The 22,390-nt window shown below is 44.9% G+C and overlaps 3 protein-coding genes across 3 annotated transcripts; 2 read left to right on the plus strand and 1 right to left on the minus strand.

Annotated features, from left to right (window-relative positions):
* Positions 1 to 2,422: 2,422 nt before the first annotated feature.
* Positions 2,423 to 3,382, plus strand: LOC129072232 (olfactory receptor 3A1-like). The gene has a single exon (XM_054575656.1). It carries the CDS (start codon positions 2,435 to 2,437, stop codon positions 3,380 to 3,382), a length of 948 nt encoding a protein of 315 aa, XP_054431631.1. The 5' UTR covers positions 2,423 to 2,434.
* Positions 3,383 to 12,305: 8,923 nt separating this feature from the next.
* LOC129072233 (olfactory receptor 3A2-like) lies at positions 12,306 to 13,262 on the plus strand. Its single transcript, XM_054575657.1, has one exon. The coding sequence runs from the start codon at positions 12,315 to 12,317 to the stop codon at positions 13,260 to 13,262; it is 948 nt and encodes a 315-aa protein (XP_054431632.1). The 5' UTR covers positions 12,306 to 12,314.
* Positions 13,263 to 20,151: 6,889 nt separating this feature from the next.
* LOC129072234 (olfactory receptor 1D2-like) lies at positions 20,152 to 21,108 on the minus strand. The gene has a single exon (XM_054575658.1). The coding sequence runs from the start codon at positions 21,091 to 21,093 to the stop codon at positions 20,152 to 20,154; it is 942 nt and encodes a 313-aa protein (XP_054431633.1). The 5' UTR covers positions 21,094 to 21,108.
* Between the last annotated feature and the right edge of the window lie 1,282 nt (positions 21,109 to 22,390).

Below are 22,390 nucleotides of genomic sequence, written 5' to 3' on the forward strand. Positions count from 1 at the left end.
CAGGCTCCAGCCTCCACTGCAGTCGCAGGTCTTGCTGAGCCTGCTCGTCACCGGGAGCAGGGAGGAGGGGGTTGCAGTTCCAGAGGAGGGGGCTGTCCTACCTCCGCGAGGGGAACCTGGGCTGCTGACACAGCCCCGAGAATGGTGATGTGAACGGGCTGCTGAGGATGGGAGCCCTGTCAAAACTCTTCATGTCTCTGGACCATCGAAGGTCATCCCAGTTCCCACTGATTTCATGCAAGCTCCACCTCTGGCCATCCGAGGACAGGCAGCTGCTGTTGGTTGCTCTTCTAACCCCGGCTATAACTCACCTGTCTGGAAGGTATAACCCTCCTAAGGACCTTATGCTTTTGGGTGGTTAATATGGAAAGAAATATGCCTGTGCGCAGATTGTTACATGACGCGCCAGTTCCATCAAAACCAAGGCAAGGAGTGGTCCCCGCAGCACCTTGCGCCCTGCACTTGCCCTTATCGCTCCTCTAAGCCATACTGGTTCATCAAAGTCTCGCCCTAATTCTGTGTGTTCACAAAGTCTTCCATGACTACTCCATCTCATGCTAGAGCTGTTTCTCTGACATTTTAAAGACTCTTAAACCATCATTTATTTGTTTGAGAAATATTGAGTACCTACTATGTGTGAAGCATTATGGTAAGTACTGCTTTCTGAAAACTGAATCAGTCTGATAGAGAAGTAGGGGAGATATACTTTTTAGAGTAGTGAGTTATTTAGAAGGTAGACAGTAAGAAGTTCCCTGGAATACTGTGTAGTTGTAGATGAGGTGGAATAGAGAGAGAGAGAGATGTCTTTTGAGATGGAAGTGCTCCCACAGAGACTTGATTCAGCAGCCAGGGTTTGAGTCATTTGGCCACATGGAGATGGAGGGAAGCAGGTGCAGGGATCTGGACAGCAATGTAAAGGGGTAAAATATCATGGAGTCACCTTCTACATCCTGTGTTAAAAGGGACCCAAAAGGGAGGACAGAAAGTACTAAATTGCCCTTTAATATGATAATTATGTAAAGAGCAGTTGTCTATCCACGGATTTGTCGATTGGCAACACCTTTCTGAATCTTCACTTTTTTCAGTGATGACCACACCTGAGGAGGACCCCCTCACCATCTCACCAATCACCTGCCCTTTGAATGTTAGGACTCTTTTAGGGACGACTGCGCCCACTTTCTTGTCCACATGAGCTCACAGCACCCTACCTGTTCCCCTTGCTGGAATCACTGGATTCCATCCAGCTGCTTCCCCCCTTCTGAGTCCATGGTAATCTATGCAAGGAAACAGCATTACTCCTAGTGACGCTGCAGCTCTGCTCATTCCCTGGGCAATAAAGACACAGTAATACATTTTGACCAGGACTTTATTTTAAGATCTGAAAATCTTAGCTCAGTCTGGCTCTCTCTGGATGTGCTTGCTTCATTTGAGAGCCCCTCCTTAGAGTTATCGGTCAATCTACTTAACGTGCCAGAGTCGAGGACGAGTGGAAGGCCAGTGGCTTTGCAGTGCAGAAAAGTAACTGCCCCTAGCAGCACCCGACCCATACACAGCTGTGTTACAGCTGCCCTCTGTGAGGCAGGTAGCAGGTACTATGAAAAGAACAAATCACTTTATTAAGCTGTTATTCAAAGTCTAGTGTAAAGGCTTAATTAGCGGTAGGAACACTGGCAATTTATGGACCAAGGGGCTTTGAATTTGTACTTCAGAACATGGCCATCACCTTGGAGAAATGAACTTGGCTAGACTGTCCGATGTCCACAGTCACGGGGATCTTCTCCCTGATTCTTGCCATATCTTTGCTTCATCTTCACTATTTCTAAGGGCCCTGAATCCTAGGGTCTGTTTTAAAATACTTTCTACTTTTTTGGGAAATATCGTTTTTTATTTTAAAACCTGTTCATTGCTTTGAGCTCAGCCCTCTGAGTAAAATGGGGAAATCCCATCTTAAACTTACAGCATTGAAAGAGGAAGTCTGCTTATGTCTTAATTTATTTTCCCAAGTATTCTGACCTTTACAATAGGGAGAGCATGGGCGGGACAGGTGATGGTGGGCTGGGGCATCTCAGCTGAGAGCAGGGGAAAAGGCTTTGGGATAATGGGAGGTCAGTGAGTCAGTGTGGCCTGGGTTTTGGAAAACTATCACCTGGAGATAGTTTTCTATCACTGAAAAAAGTGTAGATTCAGAAATGTGTTGCCAATCGACAAATCCAAGGATAGACAACTGCTCTTTACATATATTATCATATTAAAGAGCAATTAAGTACTTTCTGTTTTCCCTTTTGTGTCCCTTTTAACACAAGATAATAAAGTGACTGGAGAGTTGGGAACATATCAGGAAGCTTTGAACACAGGAGCTTTAAAACACTTACGTTGCATAAACACACTGAGTCGACGGATGCTTCCACATGGGGGCATTTCTTTGCAGGTACACATGGAGCCAGACTCTGAGGCCAATGGGACTGCTGTGACTGAGTTCATCCTGCTGGGCTTGGTGGAGACGCCGGAGCTCCTGCCAGTTGTCTTTGTGGTCTTCCTCCTTGCCTACATGTTCACAGTTGGGGGCAACCTGAGCATCTTGGCTGCCATCTTGGTGGAGCCCAAACTGCACACCCCCATGTACTTCCTCCTGGGGAACCTGTCAGTGCTGGACGTCGGGTGCATCACCGTCACCGTCCCTGCCATGTTGGGTCGCCTCGTGTCCCACAATCGTGCTATTCCTTATGGAGCCTGCCTCACACAGGTTTTCTTCTTTGATCTCCTGGTTGGTGTGGACTGCTTCCTGTTGACAGCCATGGCCTATGACCGATTCCTGGCCATCTGCCGGCCCCTCACCTACAGCACCCGCATGAGTCAGAGGGTCCAGTTGACATTGGTGGTTGTGTCCTGGGCCTGCGCCATCAGCAATGCACTGACCCACACTATTGCCCTAACTTCTCTCAGCTTCTGTGGTCCCAATGTCATCAATCACTTCTATTGTGACCTCCCACAGCTCTTCCAGCTCTCTTGCTCCAGCACTGAATTTAATGAGCGCCTGGTCTTTGCTCTTGGTTTCATTATGGCAGGTACCCCCATGTCTCTCATTGTTACCTCCTACACCCACGTGGCAGCTGCAGTTTTACGAATCCGTTCAGTGGGTGGCAGGAGGAAAGCTTTCTCCACATTTGGTTCCCATCTCACTGTGGTTGGTCTGTTCTATGGTTCGAGTATCTTTAGCTACATGCGACTAGGTTCAGCCAAGCTTTCAGATAAGGATAAAGCTGTTGGAATTTTCAACACTGTCATCAACCCCATGCTGAATCCTATCATCTACAGCCTCCGGAACCCTCACGTGCAGGGTGCTCTCTGGCGGCTGATCACAGGGAAGCGGTCACTGATTTGATAAGGTGTGCAGCGCCACTTCCTCCTTTTCGTTTTGGTAAAAGAAGGCTCTGAGGGCCAGTAGCTCAAAAAGATCCAGCACTGCTTCTAATTCTCTGAGCATGAAAATTTTCTTTGTCGGGGATAATAGTTATTGTTTCCCAAAGAAGCTGTGCCCTGTTATTGGTAATGGGTATGTAGATTAAAGCTAGGTCAAGGCCCTTGACAATGACAGCTTCAGTCACTGTGTGCTCCCTTTGCTGGGTAGAAGTAAAACATAGGAATGTTTACAAGATGCTCAGTTGTTTGGAACATCGCCCCTTATACCAAAAGTGTTGCAGGTTCGATTCCCAGTCAGGGTACAGAACTAGGTAGCTGATTCGATCGCCAATAGGGCTCATATGGGAGACAACCCAGCAATGTTTCTCTCTCACATTTTCTATCCCCCTATCTACCATTCCTCTCCGTAAGTCACTGAAAGCATGTCCTCAGCTGAACATTTTTAGGAAGGATAATATCAAAGGCCCATTTTCTGTTTCTCTAAACAGATTATATACCTAGAATGTCAGGGAGAAGGTTTAGCAGAAGGGAAAACAGGAGAGAAGAGTGCTGATATTCCCTCCACCCACATCTCTAAAATCTCATCCGCTTAGTGATTAACTCATCCACTTGCCAGGTTACTCCGTCTTTTGGGTCAGGCCTGCAGCCCATACTGTCAAAACAAGGGGAAGATGGCTCTTTCCTCCTCCTGTTTGACTCATCAGACTTCAAGAGAACAGAAAGCGACCTCCAGGGCCTAGAAAACTCTGGAGGAGGACCTGCAACACAACTGTCACCTTATCACTCCCTCTCCCCCACAATGCCCTGGACCTTGAGTCGGTTCTTGACCTTCTCTGGGCCCGTACTTGGCAGAGCCATGAGGGAATCCTCACGGTTCTTCTACCTCTAATGTCCTCCGGTTCTACTCATCTGAACGAACAGAAAAACTGTGTCACGCTGTTCACCCTGAAGAGGGGCCGCGTCTGCCACCACCACTCCTACCCGCCAGCCTTTAACCCTGGGGCAAAACAGAGCTTTGTGTTCCCTTCCCACCATAATCCTGGTATTTCAAGGTAGCTGTTGGTAATAGTGGGTGTTTAGTCTTTCAGACAAGTGACCGCACCCCTGCTCACACACACACACAGAGATGTACACTCCAAACACCACACTATTTTGTAAATAGTTTTGTACCCATTTACATTACAAGGTATAATTCTTTCATGTACAGCCGCAAGTCTATCCTATCCATTTTAAAGGCTGCATACTATTGTATTTCATGTATAAAGTGTATGTTTTTAACTAAATCTATATTTAGATAAGATTCACGTTATTCCTTTTTCTTGTCTTAATTGCTCATAACACTGTGATAATATTCTCATTTATAAATCTTTCCATACTTTTGAAATTATTTTCACTAGTTAAAGTCATTAAAATAACATGTGTGTTTATATGGGGTGTGGAGCCCACTATAGGGAACTGCAGTTAAAACTGGTACCTATTCTGACTTTCCCTTTGCCAGAAATGGTGAACTATTTTATATCTTGGTTGACAGTTTGAGAAATTTCCAGGGCAGTTGGAAGGGAAAGTTGAGGATGCTTGTGAACTCACTTGTTGACTTCACTAGGTGTTATAAATACAATTTTGAAATCAGATTAAATATAGCAGTGTGTTTTCATTTGAAATTTTTTGCTTATTGTCACTGTATAGGTGTTTATTTATTTATTCTTTATATTTATTCTTTCAAAATTGCCTGTTCGTATGTATGTCTCTTCTGGGTTAGTTTATCTTTATCTTAATGACTGATAGAAACACTGCCCATTTTAGGATAGTATCTCTTTTCTGCATATTTGCAAATATATGTCTTAATTTCCCATTTGTTTTTAACTTCCTTTGGGGGGGTCACTTGTCAAAATTAATTTTGAGATATTAATAACATTTATCTTGTTTTGCATTATGCTTAGAAAAAAGGAATTTTCCATCTAAATGTTGTAGAAATATTTCTCAGGGATTTTTTAAGAATTTTTACACTTCTTTTTAACTCAAGTCTTTAATACATCAAAAATTTATTTTTGTATATATGTAACTTGTCCCCAGTTGATAAAAATTACCTAACACCATTAGATGTATGTATGTGTATGTGTGTTTATACTATATATATGTATGTGATATTATACATATAATTTAACAGTCAATAAGATGGCAGAAAAGTAGCTCTCTGTTCATATATCCCCACAGCAACACTAACTGGCATCCATACTCAGACCCAAGTGTCTAGTGGGAGCTATGGGATCTGGGTAGGAGATTTAGTGACCCTGGTGGAGCTCAAGACCAAGGACAGAAGTCTTAAGACAGCAGCCTGTGCCCAGGTGGCACGCTGGCTAACAGTAGTGCTGGCCAGACCCGGACACAGCCCTGTCCCCCTGTAGACTCAGCCGCAGCCCCATTAACAGATCCACCATCCTTGGTCTTGGCTGCGGATGCTGAAGTGGCGCACGATTCAGCTCCAGTCCCTCTTAGCTACCAGACCAGGTGCCCACCAAGGAAAGGGCAAAAGACACACTCATCTGTGTCCCAGAGACAAGCCCTCCAACCGCAGCACAAATGCAGACTTTGAAATGGCAGTGTAACATGGCTCCAGCATCTTCACTCAGGGGCCAGGAACAGTCCTACTTCTCCAGGGACATGTCAGAAGATACCTTCCTGCCTCCAGAGGTAGGCTTGCTGACCTCAGTCCAACTGTAGATGTCGAGGTGACCCCAAAACCCTGCTCCTGCCCTTGAGCATGGGCTACAAACTCATCTGTGCACACTGTGACCAGGAGGAAGACACACTGCCACAGGTAGGCCTGACAAACTTGGTCAGTCTGACTGTGCTTCTTGCAGAGGCCTTATAACCAATATCCATATTCAAAGAGACATCTCAACAGTGAATTGGGGCAACATGTCCACGCCCTGGCCAGAATGTTAAATCCTAAATCCTGAAAAGTGCTACCATGTCAATGAACTCTCCCTATTCAACGTTAGGGTTCTTCCTACTCCGTCAGACCTCACGATCCACTCCCATATTGCTCCTCTAAGAAATGGAGGAACTTCCAGTTTCTCCCAGCATATATTAGCCAGTGGATTCACTTCTTATTGCTCAACTAACAAATTACCATACACTTGGTGACTTAAAACAACAGAAATTTATTCTCTCATTGTTCTTGGAGGCCAACCCACAGTGAGTCCTACAGCTTTAACATCAAGGTTTCGGTATGGAAAGTTCTTTGTGCAGGCTCCAGGGAGAATCCGTTGATTGTTTCCTCCAGCTTCTAGCGGCTGCTGCCGTTGCTTGGCTTGTGGCCACATCAGCCCACTCTCTGCTTCCCTCATCATATTGCCTTTTTCTCCTCTGTAATCAAATATCTCTCTACCTCTCTCTTCTAAGGACTCCAGAATTACTTCGGGGGCTCTACTGGAGAATCTAGGATATGCTCCCCAGCTGAAGACCCCTAACAATTGTGCAAACTCTATTTTACCATCCTGAGTGGATTTCAGGCATTAGGTCTGGATATCTTTGGGGGCCACTGCTCAGCCTAGCTCAGTCAGATATGGCAATTCTTTTCTGAGACTAAATTGTTTCCTATTGGATTCTAGATGGGATTTCCTTCTCAGAATATGATTAGACGTAACCCTAATTTTTCTGAAGACACTGGGGCGAAATGGGAGATGTTCTCAAGGAGGACAAGAATCACCTTGTAAGGTATCTTTTTATTAGATCTTTGCATGGTCTTCAGACAAGAAGAGGTTGACCACCACTAGTATGAGGACTGGGATACTACTGCCAGTCAAGTTCAGAAGAGTCTAAGAGTTCAAAATTCTCACGCTCAACTTCTCAAAACCCGATCCAGGACTCAAGGCCTCACTCCTTCCCTAGCAAGGCTCTGAATTTAGCATAGGAGACATAACTAAGCTACACTTTCATAATCCCGTGGAGCTCTGCCACCTTCCTTTTAGGTGCAAAGTCTGATGTTCAGCAGTGTCTTCCTCGTGGCAGTAGAACATGAATGTCTCATTCACTGTTGCCACAGAAGTATCCAGACTTTCACAACATACTTCTGAATTGATAGTTGGCTGAACTGGGACCTTCATTCTATTTCTCAAGACTTCCAAGAAAGTTCAAAGACACCACCCTTTATTCTTATAGCTTCAGTATTTTTATAGTTATCATGGCTCCATAATAAAGTGTGCTCATGTTAACACATAGCCCAGTGATTCACCTTCCACCTGTACCTCATCCCAGTCTACCGTACGCGAGTCTCACTAACTGTACTAGGGCTTACCACCAACCCCACTTTCCCCACGCAGTGGTGAAGGGTCCAGTTCCAGATTTTCATCTGGAAGATGTGCTTCCTAGGGCTCTCCAAGCACCAACTGTTGAATTGGGTTCCCTCCCACCAAAGCACAGTCCAAGACGAGATGCGTGTGTCATTTAAATGAGGAGTCATTTCAGGGAGCAAGGAAGAGTTTGTTTATTTATTTGAAAGGTCGTGCCCGGGAGCAAGATGAGGCTATGAAGAGAATGAGACACAGAAGGAAGAAGTATCCCTTCTGAGGCTCATTACCAAGGTGCCCGCTGTGGACAGCAGAGACTGGAATGTGAAGAGACATAGAGCACCTCCCAGAATATTGGTAGAAGAGGGAGTGGGGTGTTCATATGTTGGCTTCTGTCTCCTACTATCAGGTTTTCCTCTGCCTTCAGAGCTCCATGTGTATGCAGACTTAGTGAACCCCCAAACCCCATTTGTTCACAGCATCAGAGGATCCCCAGAGAGTGGTGACACTGTCAGCTCACAATGAGCGGATGCCTGCAGGGAACACTCCAATGCGGGACCCGATGGAAATCGGAAGAATGCATGAGAAAGATGTGACCAGATAAGATTGCCAGATATTCTGAAAATCACAAAAAAAAACCCATGATAGCGCCGGAGGAAGGAGCTCTTAAAATTCTGTAGGTGTCTTTTCTAGTATCTGAGATAGAAGGCCTTTGAAACTGTGTATTAATCCCAAGACTGGAGAGTAGAGGAGGAGGAGGAATCATGACACTGTCCAGCTGCATAAACCCCTCAAGTCCCAATATTTGGGCACTTCTCTAGCTGGGCGCTCGCCCCAGCTTCGTGCTCAAGTGTACTTCATAAATGAACTGAATGTCTCATTTCCGCTGGTGTGTTGTCTCCAGCATGAATTCTTCTCTTGAGAGCAAGGCAGGCAGAAGGAGGGGAAGCCCCTGACTAAGTTCTTCCTGGTAACTTGTTGCCATACCCACATCACAATATTCTTGTGGGCTCTATGGGGACTTCAGGCTTGTGAAGTCTTAGCACATTCTGAGCCTGTAACAAGCACTCATAAGTGTTACCTTTTGGCATGGTAATGTCTTGTTGAACCTCTATTAGCACCTTAATGAACCTTAGTTCAATATTTACATTCACAGGACTGTTGTGGGGGAGAAGATACTCATTTCACAGGTGAGGAAACTGAGGCCCAGAAGGTGTTGTGGAATTAACGGTGGGCACAGGACTTGGAGGAACACAGTCCCCCAGCTTCCCATGGCTTCTGTTTGTGAGTCTGAGGCCTTCACGACACCTTTCCATTTCCACGGGCCGAGCCTAGACAATCATTGGGAGGCAGCTCCCCCGACGGCCTTCTGCCTCCATGAAGCTCCTTACCAGCCCCTCCAGCACCATCCTCAGGGCCCCGAAGATGCAGTCCCCGGTGCCCCACTAACAAGGCCCTGAGGGGGAAGCACCACATCCTGGAAACTCACAGGAACCTGGGCGTGAGGAAAGCTTCTCCCTCCTGCCTCCTTCTGGGCCCCTCCTCATCGCCAGGTCTGAGACAAGACTGGGAATTAGCTCCTGTCTGCGCCAAGGCCCTGCTTGGGGCTGGCCTCTGCCAAAGGGAACCCATCCCTTAGGAACCTGTCTGTAGTCTCAACTATCCCTCAGGCTTCCTGGGTGACTTGGGGGATGTGGACAAGTCCTTTAGGCCGTAGCAACCCCTGATTAAAGGAAACTTACATCATCGGCAAGCTCATGGATAAAGCCAAGGGGTGAGATAAGGCCTTTTTAAAGAAAGTGCAGATACCAGCAGTTGTAAGACATTGTTGCTCCATTCCGGAAGGCCTGGAGTTGATTCCAGAATATCTTGGATGACTCCCACCTGGCTCTTCCTTCTCTGAGGGCCAATCTCTGAGGCCCCCCGAGGAGATAACACCTAGTGACTGGGGCCCGAGGACAGAGAGGATATCACGTTGTTTTTCCTCCTTTTCTTCTGTGTAGTTGCTTATGTTGTGAGTAGATAACTGAGTCCGCATAGCTCCTCATCTTCCGGAGGAGAACTCCCTGGCTTCTCCGCCCTTGCGCCCAGGCCGGGGTGAGTCTTCTCAGGGGCCCGGCCACTGCCCTGCTGCCGTCAGCTCACACCCTCCTTTCCACAGGTGCAGCTGGGGCTCCATTTTGGGGGAAACACCCGGCAGGATAACACAGACGCCGGGTCCCTCTGGGCCCCTGTGCCCATGCCCCCTCTCCCAGATGAAGCCCCCTGCCCTCTGGAGCTCTTAGGAGAGAGTGCGAAGGGACTTATGAGTCCCGTTCACGGCCGCCTCCCAGCACCAACTTCCTCAGGCAGGCTCCAGCCTCCACTGCAGTCGCAGGCCTTGCTGAGCCTGCTCGTCACCGGGAGCAGGGAGGAGGGGGGTGCAGTTCCAGAGGAGGGGGCTGTCCTACCTCCGTGAGGGGAACCTGGGCTGCTGACACAGCCCCGAGAATGGTGATGTGAAAGGGCTGCTGAGGATGGGAGCCCTGTCAAAACTCTTCATGTCTCTGGACCATCGAAGGTCATCCCAGTTCCCACTGATTTCATGCAAGCTCCACCTCTGGCCATCCGAGGACAGGCAGCTGCTGTTGGTTGCTCTTCTATCCCCAGCTATAACTCACCTGTCTGGAAGGTATAACCCTCCTAAGGACCTTATGCTTTTGGGTGCTTAATATGGAAAGAAATATGCCTGTGCGCAGATTGTTACATGACGCGCCAGTTCCATCAAAACCAAGGCAAGGAGCGGTCCCCGCAGCACCTTGCGCCCTGCACTTGCCCTTATCGCTCCTCTAAGCCATACTGGTTCATCAAAGTCTCGCCCTAATTCTGTGTGTTCACAAAGTCTTCCACGACTACTCCATCTCATGCTAGAGCTGTTTCTCTGACATTGTATGGACTCATAAACCATCATTTATTTGTTTGAGAAATATTGAGTACCTACTATGTGTGAAGCATTATGGTAAGTACTGCTTTCTGAAAACTGAATCAGTCTGAGAGAGCAGTAGGGGAGATATACTTTTTAGAGTAGTGAGTTATTTAGAAGGTAGACAGTAAGAAGTTCCCTGGAATACTGTGTAGTTGTAGATGAGGTGGAATAGAGAGAGAGAGAGATGTCTTTTGAGATGGAAGTGCTCCCACAGAGACTTGATTCAGCAGCCAGGGTTTGAGTCATTTGGCCACATGGAGATGGAGGGAAGCAGGTGCAGGGATCTGGACAGCAATGTAAAGGGGTAAAATATCATGGAGTCACCTTCTACATCCTGTGTTAAAAGGGACCCAAAAGGGAGGACAGAAAGTACTTAATTGCCCTTTAATATGGTAATTATGTAAAGAGCAGTTGTCTATCCACGGATTTGTCGATTGGCAACACCTTTCTGAATCTTCACTTTTTTCAGTGATGACCACACCTGAGGAGGACCCCCTCACCATCTCACCAATCACCTGCCCTTTGAATGTTAGGACTCTTTTAGGGACGACTGCGCCCACTTTCTTGTCCACATGAGCTCACAGCACCCTACCTGTTCCCCTTGCTGGAATCACTGGATCCCATCCAGCTGCTTCCCCCCTTCTGAGTCCATGGTAATCTATGCAAGGAAACAGCATTACTCCTAGTGACGCTGCAGCCCTGCTCATTCCCTGGGCAATAAAGACACAGTAATACATTTTGACCAGGACTTTATTTTAAGATCTGAAAATCTTAGCTCAGTCTGGCTCTCTCTGGATGTGCTTGCTTCATTTGAGAGCCCCTCCTTAGAGTTATCGGTCAATCTACTTAACGTGCCAGAGTCGAGGACGAGTGGAAGGCCAGTGGCTTTGCAGTGCAGAAAAGTAACTGCCCCTAGCAGCACCCGACCCATACACAGCTGTGTTACAGCTGCCCTCTGTGAGGCAGGTAGCAGGTACTATGAAAAGAACAAATCACTTTATTAAGCTGTTATTCAAAGTCTAGTGTAAAGGCTTAATTAGCGGTAGGAACACTGGCAATTTATGGACCAAGGGGCTTTGAATTTGTACTTCAGAACATGGCCATCACCTTGGAGAAATGAACTTGGCTAGACTGTCCGATGTCCACAGTCACGGGGATCTTCTCCCTGATTCTTGCCATATCTTTGCTTCATCTTCACTATTTCTAAGGGCCCTGAATCCTAGGGTCTGTTTTAAAATACTTTCTACTTTTTTGGGAAATATCGTTTTTTATTTTAAAACCTGTTCATTGCTTTGAGCTCAGCCCTCTGAGTAAAATGGGGAAATCCCATCTTAAACTTACAGCATTGAAAGAGGAAGTCTGCTTATGTCTTAATTTATTTTCCCACGTGTTCCAACCCTAACAATAGGAGAGCATGGGCGGGACAAGGTGATGGTGGGCTGGGGCATCTCAGTGAGAGTGGGGAGGTTTTGGGGTGGTGGGAGGTCAGTGTGGCCTGGGTTGTGTGAAAATGATTGCCCAGAGAGCTGGGAACATATCAGGGAGCTTTGAACACAGGAGTTTTAAAACGCTTACGTTGCATAAACACACTGAGATGCCTGATGCTTCCACATGGGGGCAGTTCCTTACAGGTACTTATGGAGCCAGAATCTGAGGCCAATGGGACTGCTGTGACTGAGTTCATCCTGCTGGGCTTGGTGGATACGCCAGAGCTGTGGCCCCTTGTCTTTGTGGTCTTCCTCTTTGCCTATCTGGTCTCAGTTGGGGGCAACCTAAGCATCCTGGCTGCCATCTTGGTGGAGCCCAAACTGCACACCCCCATGTACTTCTTCCTGGGGAACCTGTCAGTGTTGGACGTTGGGTGCATCACTGTCACTGTCCCTGCCATGTTGGGTCGTCTCGTGTCCCACAAGCGTGTAATATCCTATCATGCCTGCCTCTCCCAACTGTTCTTCTTCCACCTTCTGGCTGGGATGGACTGCTTCCTGTTGACAGCCATGGCATATGACCGATTCCTGGCCATCTGCCGGCCCCTCACCTACAGCACCCGCATGAGCCAGATGGTCCAGTCCACACTGGTGGTTGTGTCCTGGGTCTGTGGCATCAGCAATGCACTGACCCACACTATTGCCCTATCTACTCTTAAGTTCTGTGGGCCCAATGTGATCAACCACTTCTACTGCGACCTCCCACAGCTCTTCCAGCTTTCCTGCTCCAGCATCCAGCTCAATGAGCTGCTGCTCTTTGTTATGTGTATTCTAATGGCAGGTGTCCCTATGGTTCTCATTATCACCTCCTACATCCATGTGGCCGTGGCAGTACTACGAATCCGTTCTGCGGAGGGCAGGAAGAAAGCTTTTTCCACGTGTGGCGCCCATCTCACTGTGGTTTGCCTCTTCTATGGAACTGGTATCTTCAACTACATGCGTCTGGGTTCGGAGGAGTCTTCAGACAAGGATAAAGGTGTTGGGGTTTTCAACACAGTTATCAACCCCATGTTGAATCCTCTTGTCTACAGCCTTAGAAACCCTGATGTGCAGGGTGCTCTGTGGCGGGTACTTGTGGGGAAGCGGTTACTGACTTGAGTAGTGATAGGCTGATAGTGTTTTCCTTTCCTGCTTTTTCTGAGCTGAGGAAAAGTTCCCATGAAAGTAGTAACCTGGAGAAGTGATCATGAACCATTCATTTATCGATCCTGATGTTGGAAAATGTTGTGTAATATATTTGTCCTGCAAAGAAACCCTACGTAATTTATTCATTTACTCATATAACAAATGTTTATTGAATTGCCTCTATGATCCAAACACTCTTCTGGGGCACTGGTGAACAAAATAAACAAAAGTCTCTGCACTCATACAACTCACATTCTAATGAGGGGTGACAAAATAATGAAATAAACATGCATCATATGTGATACATCACATAGTGATACGTGCTATAAAGACAAACAAGTAAGAAGGGGATGTGAGGTTAGGATCTGCCCAGCAAGTCCCCATGGCAAGCTGCCACCTCGTTTTTGGCTATGCTCACTTTTCAGGTAGCGTTGAAGCCTTGGAACCAGGTAGCTCTGGCCAGCATATCTTACAAGGAAGGCAATTTGCTTGATCACAGCCTAATGAACCAAGAATGTCACTGTGAAATTTTGTTCTCGTGGGAAATGGGAGATTCCTTCTAGATTGGGGAGCAGAAAGCTGTTTTAAACTAGTGCCAAGGATTATTCTATTCTATTTTTCACCTTTCACCTCCAAGGAAATTGTTTCCTCCTCTTTACTAACAGAAATCCCATAGGATGTTCAGGGGACAGGTACGGTCTAAAGAGGGAAATAGCCCATTAAGTAAGAGCTACATCAATGCATACATGATATCTCTGAAGGACAAAAAAGACACGTTTCATCTCCATCCTCTGCCATATCTTTCTCTCTCATTGAGTGAGTCACTGTTCTCGCATACACAATAAAGCCTTTGAGAGAGTAAGCATTTATACTCAAACCAGGTCCTTAGAATTTTCACTGTAGGATGTCCAATAACCTTCTCCTCCAAAATTCTACATTTCTCTCCCAAACCTCCTACTTCAGAAAGTATCCACAAATGCAGTCCTTGGGAATAATGCCTCCTTCTGAATTTAATTTATTAAACACCAGTACAGCTCCCACCCAGGGGATTTCCTCTTCTTGATGTTCCTCTAGTCTTTGCTCATCCATCCTGATTTGTGTCATTTCTCCAGCCTCCAATGGAAGGCTGCTACCCTGCCCTGGCAGTTCTGCCTTTAGGTCCCTCTGCTGCATCACTCCTAAAACTGTCCCATGGCTACACCTGGAGCTTGGCTTATCTGTGATCTCTTCTTGGAGCCAAGGAAGTGTCAGGATGAGCGGAAATGAGGATGGGGGGAAAGGACGTGAGAGCAGGCAGTAGGACAGGATTGGGAATGGAGCAACAAAGATGAGATGTGAAGATGTAGGAAATGATGGGGCAGGACGGTGAGCAAAAAGGGTGAGAAAGAAGGATAGAAATTAGGGAAAGGACATGAGAAAATGGGAGATGAGAAAGTATCAGAGAATTAGGGGTACCCAACAAAACGACTAAGGAATGTTGATGAGGTCAAAGACGTGTGTGGAGGAAATGCAGGATGAGCAGGGATGGGAGACGAGAACAAAATTCATGCTGTGGACTCACTTCCCATTAGCTGTAGACATGTAAGAAATCTCCACTTTGATGTTCTTGTTAGGCCTCATCCTTCCCAGCAGGAAAAAAAAGTGTTTAAGTTTTGCCAAAGGTATAATGAGGCAAAGTCCTCTGGGAACGCCTCCTATGCTTCCTCTTGCTAGCAGACCATCATAGACGATGGGGTAGGACTGACAGGTGGGGGAGAGGGAGGGAAGATGTGTGTGCTGAGGGTTTGTCCCCCACAACCCCATTGGACCACCATCCTTGCTGTCATCTGGGCAGTGCTGGCGGATACAGTGTACAGCAGTGAATTATGTCTCTTTCCTGGTACTCTCAGTTCTCCAGACTCTTTGGGGTTAAAGGGAATGAGCTTCTCTCAAAGGACAAAATTCCTGTGAAGGAAAACCAGGCATGCGGGCTGTACCCAGTGCTCTATGACCTTAGAAACTTCCTTTCTGTGGTTGGGCTTGTTTCTACCTATTCCATAAGGACACGGAACAAGAGCATCTCTTCACAGCTCTTCACACTTAATTACCTTTGATTAGAATAGTCTGGATGAACTCTTTCCTAGGGCTGACCCCAGAAAATATTTTGAGAGCATGACCCCCATGAGTTGCACCATTCTATCTAGCCTCTGAACATTTAGCACTGCCCTAGCGCATCTTATCTATTACCCTTGAAGGGAAATCTGTTACCCTGGCCTTGGCATGCTTCCTCCCGAACGTTCATCCCAAACTCTTAAGGGTGTTTTCCTTGGGAATTGTTTTTCCTGTTCTCTCTCTCTTCCAAGACCAAAGGAGTTCCTTAACAAATGAGAAAGCTGTGTTTCATGTGGGATTTCTCTCTTTGTGTCCCCAAATGTAAATGTCTTTAGTTAAAAATTATTTAGAAATGTTATATCTGATAGCAGAAACATTCAGACTATATTAGTTGGTTAAGTAGAAAGTAAACATACACGTGTCCTTTGATATCGGGATCCAAGTGTCACCATACCAAAATGACCAAAAAGATGATTTAGAGTTAACTCCTCTGAAGATTTTTATGTTTATTCCTCCTAAGATTTTACACATACATGGCATGCATATTTCACATCCTCAGAACAATTACTGTTCGGTGATCTGCTTTTTATTTTTCCTATACATTATGCAATATAATATTTTACATGACAAAGACTAAAATCATCCTTTCTTATTTCAATGGTTGCACACTACAACATTGTACACAAATACCATAATTCACTTAATCAAACTACTCTTGATATAATTTTGGCTGTTTCCAACTGTTTTGCAATAGCAAACAGTGCTGTGATGGATATCTTTACAAAGGTATCTTTCCAAATTCTGTAATTATTTACCTAGAATTAATATCTATGAATAACTTTATGAAACTTAAAAAAATGCAAATATAAATTTTGAGATACACACATACACACACATATGTTGTCCTCTTAGTTTCCAAAACTTATGCAGTTATTTGTACATCTGCTTGGTTATGACAGTGCTTGTGTGCCCTTGTCCCTGCCATCAAGACTTGTTATATATCAATGTCCTTAATTTTTACAATATAAAGTTTGAGAAATAGCAATATTTTCATTTGAATTTTTAATTCTAGTTAAAACAGCAGCTGAATCTCTTTTCACATATTTTTTGGCCAATTTCCTCTCTTTGGAACTGCATTTTGAGAGTTTCGCCCTCTTTTCCATTGGGTGGGTTGTTTGTTATGAAACCTTAATTGTTATGGATAGCAACTTTTTGTCATGCAGCTTGCAAATATTTAGTCTGACTTGCCATTTGTCTCAATTTGATGTGTGTTTTGCCACAGATGTGTTACATTTTTGTGTTGTCAAATCTGTCTTTTCTTTTAATACTTTACTGATTTTGTGTCTCACTTTGAGTGGAAACGGGTTTTTCCATCTGTGTCAGGCAAGATAGGCTAGGCTATATTGTGCTAACAAACAAGCCCCTAAAATCACTGCAATAAAGTGGTTTGCAACAGCAAAGGTTAATTTCATATCCATGTGACTTCAGTTATCTGATAGATCTAAGAAGAATTGTTGGGTTTCTTTGGATTGTTCATCTTTTTTCTTATTGTAAGGATGAGACTAAGAACTTCCAAGCTCTTTATAGTCACAGTGGAAACCAGAAGTCTACATATTGTTTGACGATGTCCTTCAGTGAACGTGACTTCTATTTCCCTCTTTCTAACAGCTGCCAATTTCCACTGGGCCTCTAGGTGGTTCCGGGGAGTATGGTTCATGGGTCCAGAGTGGAGTTATCAGCACATCTGACTGGCCTGGCCACAGTGATGGTTCTTTGTGGGCATGTGACTTCAGTTAGTTTAACAAGATTCTTTATGCTGAAGACAAGAAAAAAATCTGGATGTTCTAAATTACATCATAGCAGCCAGAGAATGAGAGAAAGAGCCAGAGTAGTTACCCTGTTAATAGCTTGGAGCCAGCTGACAAAAGACTGCTCACATTTCTGAGTGTGTGTTTGAACTTGGAATTAACTTCCAGGAGGCTGTTTCATGGTTATCTAAAAGAGAGAAAGAAGAGACCCCTTTTCAGTACAATGTTAACTAGCACAATGCTGCAAAAGAAGCACAATGCTGTTTTTGCCTATTTTATTGGGTTGGCCAAAAACATCTGTTTAGTTTTTTCCATAAAATAAAAGACACATTTTTCATTTCACTAATAACTTTATTGATTTGGATATTTTAAGTATGTCAGCTATCTCCCCCTGGTATAGCGGTGATTGCTCTCAATTAATGTCTCGATTTGATCTACCAACTTCAACTGGTCTACCTAACTGTGGAGCATCCTCCGGTGAGAAATGTCCAGCACAAAATTTCACAAACCACTTTTGACTAGTTCAATCAGTCACAGCACCTTCTCTGTACACTGCACAAATCTTTCTGTGTGTTTCTGTTGCACTTTTACCTTTCTTGAAATAATAAAGCATAATATGCCAAAAATGTTGCATATTTTCTTCCATCTTCAGTATTAAAATGGCCACACAACAATTCAACAATTTTGATAAGTTTTTAAAAAAATTCACACTGATATGTTAGCTGTTACAATACAATCTAACAAAATTGTCTCAAGTAAGATTGAAGACAACTAAGTGCTACTAGAGCCATCTTACAGAAAAAAAACAAATGAACTTTTTGGCCAAGCCAATACTTAAAAGTTTCTGAAGCTTTCTCTCCTTTCTGAAACTTAACATAAAAACTTTTGGCCCAGCAATTCCACCTCACCAATTTCACCAGAGGAAACAATCAGGTGAGGGAACAGAAACATGTTGCAAACAATGGGGAAAAACTGTAAGCAACCAAATATTGTATAATGGGAAGTGTATCAGATGAATTCTGATATATTTATTGAATTGCACACTGGAATACTGCATAGGCATTAAGTGGTAATACAGCCAAATATTTACTAACATGGATATTAAGTAGAAAAACAAGTTTCAAAACAATTTGAATTCATTCTGAAAAAAATACATATTTAGCAGAGATCAAAGTTTAAAATTTAAATACAGGCAATTATTTTTGGCTTATTTTTACTTTACTATTTCTACAATACATGCCTATTGTTGGTTTAATAAAAACAACAGAAGCTGGAAACCATAAACATTCAGTGGTATCTCATTATTTACAGAAAATGCTCCCAGCTCTTCAACAAGGCATTGGTGGCCCTTCACTCCCTCTCCCCACCCTGTCCTCCTCAGCTTCCTGGCTTGCTGGGCCTTGTTCCCAGTTACCCTCAGCTGAGACAGTCCTCGCACACATCAGGCCATTCCCTGCCTCACTGCCTTTGTCCAGCTGCGTCTGCTTATAACAACCACACTGACCATGGGCCAGGGCCTCTGCTAAAGGCTTTTGTACATTATCCCATTTAATCTTCACAGCTACCCTCTCAGATACACAATGCTATTGTCCTCAATTTAAAGACGAGAAGAGGATGCTTAGAATGATGAGGTGACTTCCACAAACACCCTAGGGACAGGTAGTGCCTTCTGCTGTCAGTGCGAATACTTCCCTCTGCTCCATGCTCCCTCCCCTCTGGGAGTGACCTTACTTCGCCAAGCCCACTTCTCCTGGGTGACTCAGTAGCATTTGTTGATCTTAGCTCAACTGTCATCACCTTAAGGAAGCCTCTCCCGAATCCCCCTTTCATCAATGACAAGGCAGGCTACACCCTCCTACTTTGCACCCCCCAGCCCTCCTGCCCAGGCCACACTCCTTCAGACATTGCATTAAACTAGTCTTCCCTATCCCTTGTGAGCTCCTGATTCATGTGTGTAACCCAAATCAAGGCCCCTAATAGACATTCATTCCTTATCAATGGAATGGAATGAATGAAGCGAACCTCAGATCAATTCAACTCTGTCTGTCAACGTCTAGGTCAGTGCTGGCTCCCCTGATTCATCTGTAAAGAATTGCTCTCTCCCCCCTTCCCAGTGACTCCCCTTCTCATCAGTTACTATTCCCTTTCTAGCCAGTGCATTTAACAGGGCAGGCTGAACCTCAGTAAGACTGGGCTTCACGGTTACCTCCTCCCTGTCTCCTGCCTACACCACCACTCCAGTTCAGGAACGTGTGTTGCTGTGCTTAAGAGCTTTGTTCTGAGAGAAGGATGGAGTGGTTGCAGGGGTGGTGGAGTGAAGAGCCGCAGTAATAAAGGGTGGGATGGGCTGCCCAGGGATAAGGTCTTCCCACAGGGAAAAGGAAAGCAGGAGAAAGGCACGGTCAGCATTGGTGAAGGCCCAAGAGACAAAAATCAACACTGGGTGAAGAGAGAACTTTCCTACAAGTTTTGCCTAAATTGGAGAGGCTGAGTCCAGAGAGCTTGCGGGTCAGACTGAAGCATCAGGAGCTGGCAGCTTCACTCAGAATACTTGCAGTAAGGGTAGAGCAAGGAGTCTTCTCCAAATGGCCTACAGGTAGCAGGCTCCTTAGAGAAGGCCAGGGCTCAGGAGCATGAGTGGGTGTGTGCTAGAGAACACGAGACCCCGCCCAGGCCAAAACTGGGTATATTTCAAAAGCCTGGGACGGTGACACTGTGGTCCTGTGATCAAGTAAGTAAAGGATTTGATCTTGCAAACTCCTAGTGTTCTCATGAGCTTATTTATTTCTAAGGCTGATGAGGTCTAGGGATATTTGGCTACACACGTCTTTTCTTCACCACAGATCTATGAGCTCGTTCTGAGCAGAAGCTCTGTCTTATTTACTCCTGTATTCCTCACAGGATAATGCTTTCCACATGGTGGAGGAAATTCTCAGTTTCTACTTCATTACCCGAAATTACCCTCATGTCAACATCTGGAAGGCTTTCCCAAGGAGAAGTCTCCCCAGAGCCCCATGCATGTCCTTGTTCCTCAGGCTATAAATGAAGGGGTTCATCATTGGGGTGACCACAGCGTACATCACTGTGGCCACTGAGTCCTTCATGGAGTAGGTGTTGAGGGGCTTCAGATACACCATGCCCAGTGTCCCATAGAAGAGGGTGACCACAGCCAAATGGGAGGCACAGGTGGAGAAGGCTTTGTACTTCCCAGTGGCTGATGGTATTCGAAGGATGGCTCTGACAATCCAGACATAGGACATGATCATGATCCCTAAGGGGGTGAAGAAGACAAAGCAGCTCGTGGCCATCAGCTCTGTGTGATTGACTTGAGTGTCGGAACACGCAAGCCTTAGCAGGACGTACAGCTCACAGAAGATGTAGTGGATCTTCCGGGACCCACAGAAGGTCACCCTGGTCATGAGGAGGGTGTGGATGAGGCCATAGAGGACTGAGAGCACCCAACACAAGGTGAGGAGCAACATACACAGCCCAGAGCTCATGGTTGTGGCATAGTGGAGGGGGCGGCAGATGGCCACATAGCGGTCATATGCCATTGTGGCCAGAATAAGGTTGTCTAGGGCCACCAAGGAGATCAGGAAGTAGAGCTGTGTCAGACACCCTCCATAGGAGATGGCTTTGTTCTGGGACTGAAGATTCACCAGTGTGTTGGGGATTGTGTTGGTGACAAAGAAGACATCAGTGAAGGAGAGATTGGCCAGGAAAAAGTACATGGGAGTGTGCAGGCGTGAGTCGGTGCCTATGGCCAGGATGATGAGTGAGTTTCCCACCACTGTGACCAGGTACATGGACAGGAACATCCAGAACAGGACCTGCTGGTCTTCAGGCTTCTCGGAGAGCCCCAGGAGAAGGAACTCAGAGACTCTACTCTGGTTGCCTCCAGCCATATTCCCACCTTTTTCAATATCAGTACAAACAGGCATTTACCATATGCCTTCAATCAAATCAGGCATTCATATAAGCAAAATCAACCATGTGCTTAGCATTAACATAACTTAGACTAAGTTTTATAATATATTTAATTGTCAACAAAATAAAAATAGGCACAAATGTATCAGGTGGAAAATCTTTTTGCAACTCAGCTATTCTAGCAGCTTCTAATCTGGTATACTCAATGTCACAGGCATAATGTCCATGTTTTATTTCAAACCTACCATCTTACAATACTCCTGAACTGCTTAAAGATTACTGTATTATGATATTGAATAGATTTTAAATGATATTTTAAACAGGTGGAAGAATCATAAGAAATGGCTATTGTCAGTTGGACAAAGGGGAAGACGTAAAAATATTGGAAAGAAGGAAAATTATTATTATTTGCTGATAGTATGATCTATCTGGGAAACCTAAGATAATCTGTGGAAATAAAAAATGACTTCAGTAAAGTGGTCATTTACTCAGTGAATAGACCAAAAGTGATGGTGTCCTCGAAGGCCATGCAGTGAAGTGGGTAAGGTTGTGCTGCCAGGCACTAGGATTCAGGTCTGCGCTCTGCCACTTGCTGTGAAGCCTCAGGCAAGTTACCTGAGCTCTTTAAGACTTGCTTTTTTTCTTATGTGAAAAAATGAGTAGCAAGGATTAAATTAAGTAATAAAGTGTTTTACACAAAGAGTTGGCATGTGGTGGACACTCAATAAATATTGTCTATTATTATTATAAATATATATGTAAATAATCATTACACGAAAATACAACATGATTAAAAAAAGAAAATACAATGTGAAACATCATCTACAAAATAACTTAAAACATTAAGATAACAGGAATTGAGCAGGACCTTTCAATTCTCCATTTCTCCATTTAATAATAAATGGATAGACTTACTAATTTCTAGGTAGAAATATTGTGAAGGCACAATAGTCTCAATTAGTCTATAATTTACTTAACTTATTTGAAGTCAAAATCACAACAGAATTTTTTGGGAAACAAAAATTATTCTAAATTTTATCTAAAAATCAATGAAAATAAGTCAGGAAAATGCTGGAAAGAATTTAAGGAAGGGACGCTTGCTCTGTCAAATATAAAGGACTCTCAAACAGTGTGGTGCTGGTGCTGGAGCAAACAGATCGCGAGAGCTGGGCGGACACATCAGAAACAGAGCCAAGTACGTGTGGGACCGAGTGGTTTATGATGGTAGTACCTTGGCAGGTAAAGGTTGTATTATTCAATAAATAGCACTGGGAC

Source organism: Pteronotus mesoamericanus, unplaced genomic scaffold (genome assembly GCF_021234165.1).
Source record: "Pteronotus mesoamericanus isolate MK-2021 breed Mesoamerican mustached bat unplaced genomic scaffold, CSHL_Meso_final contig_317, whole genome shotgun sequence".
NCBI lineage: Eukaryota > Metazoa > Chordata > Mammalia > Chiroptera > Mormoopidae > Pteronotus > Pteronotus mesoamericanus.